This window comes from Grus americana, chromosome 31 (assembly GCF_028858705.1).
Source record: "Grus americana isolate bGruAme1 chromosome 31, bGruAme1.mat, whole genome shotgun sequence".
Taxonomy (NCBI): Eukaryota; Metazoa; Chordata; class Aves; order Gruiformes; family Gruidae; genus Grus; species Grus americana.
Window position 1 is genome coordinate 1,833,857 of NC_072882.1, and position 10,010 is coordinate 1,843,866.

A 10,010-nucleotide genomic window follows, 5' to 3' on the forward strand; every position below is an offset into this window, starting at 1 on the left:
TTTATGAAATAAAATACTAAAAAAAATATTCAAGTACTTCTTGTGTTTGTTTTCTGAGGAGGACAAAATAAAAAACAAGGAAGAAGAAAGGAAGAGAAAACAAACCCCCCAAACATCTTTCTTTTATTTAGTTGCATTTTAGAAAAGACTCGTGTCCCAAAACGCTTGCTGTGTTTGCCTATAATGCTAAACATTCATCCGCACATTCAAAATCAGAAACATTTCAACCCCCAAAAACAGCCTCTTTTTTTTCTTTCTTTTTTTTTCCTCTTTTTTTTTTTTTCCTCTCCACCCTCGTTTCTCATTGACTGGACTTTGCAAACTTTATTGCTGTTCTTTATCGGTTTTTTCTTTATTCATTTTCTTCATTTTCATTCGCCTGTTCTGAAACCAGATTTTGACTTGGCGTTCAGTGAGATTAAGGACTCTGGCTACTTCGTACCTCCGGTCCCGTGTAAGGTACATATTGAATAAAAACTCTTTTTCCAGTTCCAGGGTCTGATACTTTGTGTAAGGACATCTTTTCTTCCTCGTGGAGCGCGCATGAATCCAATTTGCGACGGGATTGTCTGAGAAAGAAGATTTTTATATTTTTTGGGGGGGTAAAAAAAGTCAATGTATACAGCTGGCCTTTCTTCCCTCCCCCCCTCCACGCCCTGGTGTATCTATAGAAAGAAACCTGTTTAATTAGCAGATCTTACCTAAATATTTTAAGTGACCTTCAGAAGAGTTTAATCTGTTTATTTTGGAGGGGTCATTTCCTTCTCTTTTGCTGCTGTTCTCACATAAAAGTTTCAGTAAATAAAACTGTAGCAATGGGTTTAAAATAATAATTATCCACATGACTGCTACTAGCAGTAATCTAAGAACATAGTCATAAAAAGTCAAAATTCCCACCATTTCATAGGCCCATAAACTCTTTTTACAACCTCAGCTCTCCAATACTTTCCCTAGAAGCTTTCCCAGACCTGGAAAGTCGAGTTTGTTTTTTTAATATCTTAAGGATGACACTCGAGATGTCCCACTGGCTCCCAGAAATTGGCTTTTTTTTTTTTTTTTTTTCTTTCCCCCCTCTCCCTCCCCTAGCCTAAAGGACCTTCCCCGCTGCTACCACAGCTTGGTCAGGGGAGCAAACCCATCGCTCCCTTCCTTGGGAGAAGGTTTTTCCCCTCTGCCCGTTTTAGGCAGCTGCCTGCCAGCAAAAGGAGACTTTCGCCCCCTGATTCCTCGACTTATTTTTATCACGAGGGTGCCTGGCACCAGCCCGCCTGTCATAAATAGAGGTGTGAGCGCCTTTCCAGATAGAGAGTGAGATACCGAGGCACCAAGGTGCTCCCCATCTGCTGTCACCCAGCTTTATCGCTCGGAAATCACCCGCATCTTAGGCCGAGGAGGAGGGGGGGGGGGTGTCCCACCAAACCCAGGGCACGGCCGAGGGGTTGCGGGGGGTGTGCGGTACCCCGGCGGGTGCACTCGCATCATCCCCCGCGGATGCTGAACTCCTCTCCGAGAGGGTTTGGCATGGAGGGGTTGGGTTGGGTGGTTTGTTTTGGGTTTGGGTTTGGGGTTTTTTTGGTTGGTTTTTGGGTTTGTTTTTTTTTTTTTTTTAATTCCGGGAGCTGAGCTGACCTCCTGCCTGCATCCCCCAGGAGCTGGTCCCCTCTGCAGAGCTGGGGTCCAGGCTCCCTGCGCTGCAGGCTGGAGGTGAGGGTGATGGTGGCGGTTACCTGACTCCTTGAACCAATGCTCAAGGTTTCCTGATGGCTGGGTTGGGGGTTGTTGGTTTTTTTGGTTTTTGTTTTTTTTTTTAGTTTCTCCCCCCCTCCCTCTCTCACTTGGGCTGCAGAAGATGTTTCTTCAAGTGTATGGTCCAATGTCCTGCGCTCGCTGCCTTTTGCCCTCAGCTACCTCCACACACTTAGTTTATGCCTTTACAATTCCAATTTTCCTCCTTACTTCTCCCCTACACACAAACACCCCCCCGGCCCCCCGCCCAGGGCACCCACCTTTTCATTTATTCCCACGTGTTGGAGCATTTTATGAATAATTGCACCGGTGGAGCTTTTATTGATTTTTAAAATAGATAAAGAGACACCTCTGCATTTATCCAGAGATATTCCTTTCCCCTCCCCCCCGAAAAAAACCACATCAATACGTTCATTTCCAGCCAGCTACAACTCTTCCTTGTTCTTTGAAAGTGGAAATATTTGAAAGCGAAGAGGCTTCTCCCTCTGCCTACCCCCCTCTCGCTCCCTCTCACACACGCACTCTCCTTCTCAATTTTTTTTTTTTTTTAATTCCCCCCGGTGGAAGGTGATGAATATTTGATCAAAGAAGCCAACAGCCCCCCCGCCCTCGCAAAAAAAAAAAAAAAAAAAAGAAAAAAGGGGGGGGGAGAAAGAAAGAAAGAAAGACTAAAGAGCCCAAAACAAAGTACAGATATTCGCTCTCCGGCTCTGCTAGGCGGACTCGCTCAAACCCCCAGATCTTCCTGCGTATCTGGAGTTTTAGGGTCGGGCTCTCTAAGGTAATTTCATTTTATTGAGTAGGGTCCTGGAAGCCGTAATGCCTCCCCGGTCGTAAACAAGAATGACTTCGACTTACTAGGGTCTAATTCGTGCTTTTCTTCTTTGTGTTTGCTGGAAGCGATGGCTTCGGACTCCGGGGAAGGAATTGTCTGCGCTGCTCTGTCTCTCAGCTCCCCCGGAGCCGCGTACATGTAGTCCGCGTAGCCGCGGCCGTCGGCGGGGCCACACTCCGCCCGTCGCCCGGGGAAGGCGTCGGGCTTCAGGCCGTAGGGGCGAGCACCGGGGGCGAAGGCCGGGAAGGAGACGGCCCCGGCGAGGGGCTCCAGCCAAGTCCGCATGTACCTGGGCTCGGCCCCCACGGGTGCCTGGGGAGCGTAGGGGTGGTAGCCCACGGAGGATTGGGAGTGGACGGGAGCCCAGGAGGTGGTAAAAACGGCCGGCTTGGGGGCGAAACTGCAGGACGGAAAGTCGGCACAGTCCGGGACTAATCCTGACGGTCGGGCAGCAGCCGGGTGGGAGGCAGTGCTGGGGAACCTGGAGGCCAAGAGCTCTTCGTTTTCGTGGCTTATCAAGGAGTCAACATAGTAGTTGCTTATGGGGCCAGAAGCCGACATGGTTCCCCCCTCTTTTACATTCATAAGATTATTGTATGAACTGTATGTGTACTTTTTATCTTCTCATAGAACAATCAGGGCAGGTAATTATTTTTTCAGCCTTTCCCAGTGTGCCATTGGCTGCCCGCCCTCACGTGATTGTATTTACCCAAAAATATAGCGTGGATCAATCCGCAGGTCTTTTTTTTTTTTCCCTTTTCTTTTTTTTTTTTTTTTTTTTTTTAATAACGCGACCCGGCTTTTCCTAAAACTGATGGAAATGGGGCGGAGATGGGGAGGAGGGAGGCTCGGCCGGTCCTCAGCCCGGGGATGCTCTGCCCGTGGGTTGGGGGGGAGATTTGCCCTGGTGCTGAGGAAGGTGGAAGGTAATTGTGGAAGGTAGTCCAGGAACTATTTCTTGACGTAATTTGTCTCTGTCCTTTGCTTCTGCAGCTTCTAGCCTCTAATGGATACATTAAATTGAATATCGGTGGGAAGGGGAGAGGGGAGAAGTGCGGTGGAGGTGGGCTCCCCACTTGGAGAAAGGAGCTGGGGGGGGGAGAAGCTTTCAACCTAAAAGCAAAGGGGGCTTTTGTCATCTTTTGCAGCGCTGTCTCATCGTCAGGCTGCTCAGCAGCTGAGAAATCTGTGGGGCACAGGCACATCTAGTCCTGCTTTAAGAAATAAATGTCTTCATGGGCGGGGGGGGGGAATAATGTATAGTACGAGGAGCATCTTTGAAAAGAGGAGGGGGAAATAATAATGCCACCAGACACCCCCCCCCCAAAAAAAAAAAAAAAAAAAAAGGAAAGACTGAGCTTTTGCAGTGAAAGGCTGCATTATTCGGCAAGTAGTCGTGGATGTTTTTATGTCCTTCAATAAAATTTTTACGAGGATCATTTGATTGTTCATAAATGTGTCGTTCATTAAATAAAACCGTAGGACTGAGTTTCAGCTATATAGCTGAGGATGAGAGAGCTTTTGCGTATCAGGAGGAAGCAACAATGTGTTGGGCACATGATTGTTCTTATTTTTTTCTCTTCTTTTTTTTGGTTTTTTTTTTTTTTTTGTTAACGCCGGGAAACTTTTCTTTTTGCACCAAATCGATTGAAGAAGTTGGGAGCGTTAAAAAATCGGTGATAGCCTGCCTGCATTTTGAGAGAATAACCTTTCCTTTGTAAGGAAAGACAGGTAGGTAAATAGCTCACGCCCATTGGAGTCTGAAAGAAGGGAGTTAGGCGATTTCTCTGGAAGAAAAAAAAAATTAAGATACCTAACCAAAAATAATCTCTCTTTTTTTTTTTTTTTTTTTTAGAAACCGAACCCCACAAAAATATGGATTTTTCAGTCTGGGCTCTCCAGGGCTCTCCATCACCTCGGGTTTTCTAGGGCTGGGGGGGGATATGGAGGGAAATGGTCAAAATTTGCAAGAAGAAGAAAAAGTGTGGGCTCAGAAAGCGATGGGGGTTCCTCCCTGGGAGAGGCAGGCAGGCAAGGGGGGTGGGCAGGGTGTCTCCAGTGATGCAGCATTCACCAGTGACAGGCGTTCTGTACAGTCTGTGCAAGTCCCACGGACGGACACGGCAGAAACCTCTTCAATTTCCCCCCCCCCCCCCCTCAGTAAGTTGCATGGGAAATGCGAGCAGGAGGAGAAAAGAGATTAAGGCAGATTCAGGGATAAACAGGCGAGAAGGAGTGATGCTGTCAGGAGACCCCCCCCAGCCCCTCCAAACTTACCCCCTCAGCTGAGCCAGGATAAAATCCTGCACCTCAATTCACAGGGCTCGAGAAAAAAAATCAAAAATAAACAAAATTAATGCACAAGGCTGCCCTTGTAGCCTTGCAGAGGATTTCCCTCTCGAAAAATAGGAAAGGCTTTAAAATAAAAATATGATGGGGGCTGTTTGTCAAGGGACTCCGGATTTTCCAAATTCGAAGAGAAAAGTCATCGACTCGCTCCCCCACAGAATTTATTCCTCATTCCGTTTTAAGTCCCCTGCTTTATGTGAGCCCTTAAAGGGAAATATTCCTGCAGGAGCAGAATGTCTTCTTTGGCCTTTATCGAGACCAATTTATCTGTCAATCACCAGTCTCCAATGATGGTTATTTTTATGTTCGCGAGGAAAAAAAAAAAATGTATATACTCATCATTCTTTTATCTATTCCCATTTTAAAAATACTTACTCTGCAGAGCTGTTAATATAGTGGGCTGTGACACGTGGAGGGGAAAAAGCAACTTGGCTTTTCTACTTTGGTGGAATATTTTAAAGAGAATCCTTACAAAAGAAGGATTGTCTGCAGACGTATATGCAGAAGGGGAGAGGGAGAAAGAAAAAAGAGGCAGAGAGAGAAGAAGGGAGAGAGAAAGGAAGGACTGAGCATGCAGAGGGAGAGAAGCACTGAAAAGCAGACTCAGTAGGGAGATTTTCCAGAGGGGGAAAAAAAAATATATTTATATGTCAGAATACACCACAGACGAACCGCAAACCGAGCAGAAATTACCAAAGCCACGCAGTTATAATAAGTAGCAGCAGTTTTTGTAACCTTAATGCAAGCAGGCAAGGTCACTAAATTAGTCGTGGATGGTGCATGTTGATGTTACACAAAGGCAAACGTATCTGGCAAAGATTTCTTTTATTTGCACGGAAACCTGCAGCACACGGAATCACTCATTCCCCGTATTGTCGTGGGATCTTAAATAAAAAATAAGATAGCGTTTGTAATACAAACCCCTTACGTTCAGGGGGCTGCTGGTCTCTGAGAATTAAGCAGTACAAAGCAGAGATTGAGACACTTCACCTTAAAGCAAACTAAAGACACGGCTTAAGACTAAAGACACGGCTTAAGACTAAAGACACGGCTTAAGACAACGTTTTCTCTGCTGCAGAATCCCGTAACACGATGTGAACCCCCCATAAAATTTAACACGATGTGAACCCCCATAAAATATTGTCCTTTCACGCTTATCTCGACATGAAACCATCCCCATGGATGAAGGCAAAGTTATGTGAATAAAGTCCACTCAGAGTGCAGGGCAAATAAAGCAATATCCTGAAATATTCTTCTTTTCAGTAGCAGTGTCTCCAAGCAAATATCCACACCGGAATTAAAACACGCCTTGCTATTGAATTCAGCAGCTACAAGGTTATCTCGCAGCTTTTCTGCACGCTCCAGCTAGACTCCTATGCCTCCACAAAAGCTTCGGTACTTGTTTAATGGGAGATTACCTCTTCTGAAATGATGGTGAACTATCACATCCCTTCCAGGCAGACTAATATCTTTTCCTCTCACCTCCCCTTTTGAATCTGCAGGGGAAAGAAACTTAATTGCATTGAGTAAGACTAACACTAGCAGTCCACAAGCCGTATGAGCATTTATATATATATATATTTATTTTTTTTTTCCCCTGGCGGAGAAAAAAAAATAATTTAAAAAAATAAAAGAAAGTCGAGTCGCAAATGAGGAGGTTACAGAAAATCAAGCCTTTGTCTGAACACTGTCCTGGCTAGTTGACTTCTGACACCTTTTCGGAGCTAAATGCTTCCCATGTTCGCCCTGCTCCCTGCAAGTGCTGTGTGTGCTCAGCCCGAGCTGCATCCCTTCCCTGCCCTGTGCGCGCAGCCAGGCTCTTTCCCCACTTCCAAATCTTTTGGTTTCGCTTTGAGAAATTCTCCCCTGATTGGAAGGAACTGAGACAAAAAAATAACCCTAATAAAAAAAAAAAAAAAGACAGAAGAGGGAGGAAAAAAAAAAAAGAAAAAAAACAACTATTGGACAGCCTGCCTGCTGAGGTGACACTGCTGTCTTGGTTTTTTTCTTGCTTTTAAATTTTTTGGTGTGGGGTTTGTTGGGTTTTTTTGGTTTTTTTTTTTTTTGCAAAAAGTGGTGGCGAGGAAAAGCCAGCCTGCGGTCCCCAGTAATTGGGTGAGTGTGGGGTGTGATCTCCCCTTTTCCCTGTCGCAGCTCCAGGCCCGAGCACCACCAGCAGCTTTTCTCCGGAGAGGGGCTGCGGCGCTGCTGCCCGCCGGGGCACCCCGAGGCTGCGAGCCCGGAGCCCGGAGCTCCCAGCGGGGGCAGCCCCGGAGCCGCAGCCCGGTCGCCCCGGGGAGGCTGCGGCAGCCCGAGGGCCTGGGGATGAGCAGGCACCGCGCCCCCCTGCCAGGCAGACAAACCGAGCCTCCTCGGGGAGAAGGGGGGGGGAACCCATCCGCATTCCCCCGGTTCAATTAACACTGTCAAGTTCGGATTAAAAAAGAAATCGGTGTTTTCTCCGCTCCTTCCCCCTCCCTCCACCCTCCCACCCCCACCCCGGCCCCGCTGCACACCTCCAGCCCCTGCTTTGGAGGAGCAGGGAAGGTCGGTGCTGGCTTCATATCTCCCCATAAGCGAAACGAAAGTAACCCTCCAGCCAGCTCCGACTCCCACTCCCCGCCTGCATTTTCAGCCCTAACCCGGAATAAAGTTCCCTTTCCCCCCCCCGCCTTCTTTGTCCCTTTCCATTCCCTTCCTCTTCCCTTTTGCCTGCCCAAGTTCTTTCTCTCTTTCTTTTGTTCCTTCTTCACCCCTCCTTTCCTGAAAAAAAAAAAAAAAAAAAAGAGGGAAAAAAATTGTACACAATAGATTGAATGACTCTAAAGCAGACTCTCTGAAGAGGCTGCAAAATATTTCCTGATCCCCCAGATGCCTCGGTTTATTCCAGGATTGTCTCTTAAAGTAAATAAATATGGGGAAAGATTAATTTCAGGCCAAATACCATCCGTGAATCTTGCAGCAACGCGATTGCAGACTATAGGCTCTGCCTTCTTCCCCCCCCCCCCCAGCTAAATTCTTTGGCTGCTCGAAAATCATATTTATTCAGGCTTCCTTAAAAGTTATCATATAGAAAAAGCTCCCCAGGACAACAATTGACCGCTGGAACTTGCACGCACATCGCTTTATATCAAAGTGAAAACTTCAATCTGAGCCAATATGGAAGTCACAGCTAAGGCAAAGAAAATCAGCATTCAGCTTAAAATGACACTGCAGGAGTTTTTTACCTGCTTAAGTGCTTCCCCCCCACACCCACCCACACCCCCTCTGTTTGTTGCTAAGAATTCCTGTCTCTCCAGTGTTGGAGGTACAGCTAATAGACAATAAATTCCGAGGTGCAATTAAAGCTAAGAACAATTTCTTTAAGTGTGTTATGGTCTCCTTTTCCAAAATTTCAGGTCTCCACCAGACGAAGCTTACTGCAGATGTTCACAAACAGCAGCTCGTCTGCAGCAGCCGGGGAGGGTGCAAAAAAATAAAGCTCCTCTCCACGCTGCTCTCCAGGTTAGCTCGGTTTTGGGTGTGATATGAAATGCAGGTCAACAGAAGGGGAAAAAAAATTTCCCAGAGAAGTAAATTAAAAGAAGAGCAAGAAAACAAGCCTGAACCCAGAGAGGCGAAGTGTATACTGCCTGAAGAAACATATTTCTATACTTCTCCCTTTACATTTATTATGTTTCTGTCAGACACCCTGTAATTAGCATAGATAACTATAGTTGCAAGCTCCAAGTTGTGTCTGCAAATTCTATTGTTTGGCTGCTCCGGTTGCACACCAGCGAGCTTGAAAGCGAGCACAAGGTGTTAGGAAGAGCCTGGTGCCCTGAAATAAGACAATAACCCCACGAAATGTATGGGGGGGGGGGGGGCGGGAGGCGGGGGGAGGAGGGAAGGGTGCTGCTTTAGGCGATGGATTCCAGTCCCATCTAGACCGCACTATCTCTGGCCTGGTGCAAACGTCTCTTCCAGGAGATCAGCTCGGTCTTAAACCTGCCTCTATCTACCACAAATACGGCTTAAAATAAAGAATATTCAGGCAATACCCCGTCTTCCGTCTTAATTCACCCCTTCGCCAAGTAGTTATTTGTAAAGGTCATCTGCAGAGCCAATACCTATGTAAATACTCGGTGTCCGAGCCAGACACCCAGACACCTAAAGATAACAACCTTGAGCAGGGACATTTGCTACCATTTACACGATCCCCTCCACCAGCCCCAGTTTGTTTTTCAGCCCTGGAGCGGGTTCGTCTGGTAGGGAAGAGCTGAGCTTTCAGGGGATTTTCCCAAAATCCAGCCGAGCAAATATCTAGGAGAGCTTTTAATTTTTTTTTTTTTTGAGGGAGGGGGGAGGAAAACAACACATAGCCCGGTTCTTCCCCTGCTGCAAAAAAGGGAGAATTTATCAACGCAACCTCATCTCCCCACAGCCTCCTACTCAATTTCTCTGCCCCACAGCTTTCGCTAGGAGGTTTTTGGGGTTTTGTTTTTTGTTGTTGTTGTTGTTGGTTTGTTTTTTTTTTTTCAAAACAGCCCCAAAATCATTCCTAGCAGCAAAGGATAAAGTTCATCCACAGGCAATGCGTGTATACACACACAGAGAGACACAGGCAAAAGCCTCCAGGTTTTAAAATTACACCTGCTGGGAGAGGAGCATTACACAAACAGACGCAAGAAAAATTATGCAATCCAGCGTATCGTAATATCGCTAATATTTTACTCTGATAACAGCATCGGAAAGTGCATGAGCATTAGCAACAAAGCAAACAATATTACACGAAGAAAGATGAAGGCGAACAGCATGGTGTCTTTTTGACTACCCATGTTTTTACATAAAAAACAGGCACATCTATACAAAATAGTTGAAGCAATAAATTCCCACCGTCCTTCTTCCTGATCTAATATCATAATTAAAAAACAGTAGGGGAGATTTTAACTTTTATTGCATTTCTGGAGTTGGGTTGCTAAACGTATATTAACTTTAGATTCTTCTCTTTCTCGCCAGGGGGGTGGTCTCTCAGAAATAAAATCAATCTTAATATACACATAATAGATATTGTTTTGTCTTGTACATGCTGTTAGAAGAA

The 10,010-nt window shown here is 46.1% G+C and overlaps 1 protein-coding gene across 1 annotated transcript; it reads right to left on the reverse strand.

Moving 5' to 3' along the window:
• HOXC9 (homeobox C9) lies at positions 1-3,344 on the reverse strand. The gene is made up of 2 exons (XM_054807079.1): positions 2,605-3,344; positions 1-569 (listed from the first exon to the last, which is right to left on the reverse strand). Exons 1-2 carry the CDS (start codon positions 3,164-3,166, stop codon positions 325-327), a joined length of 807 nt encoding a protein of 268 aa, XP_054663054.1. The 5' UTR covers positions 3,167-3,344; the 3' UTR covers positions 1-324.
• Positions 3,345-10,010: the final 6,666 nt, after the last annotated feature.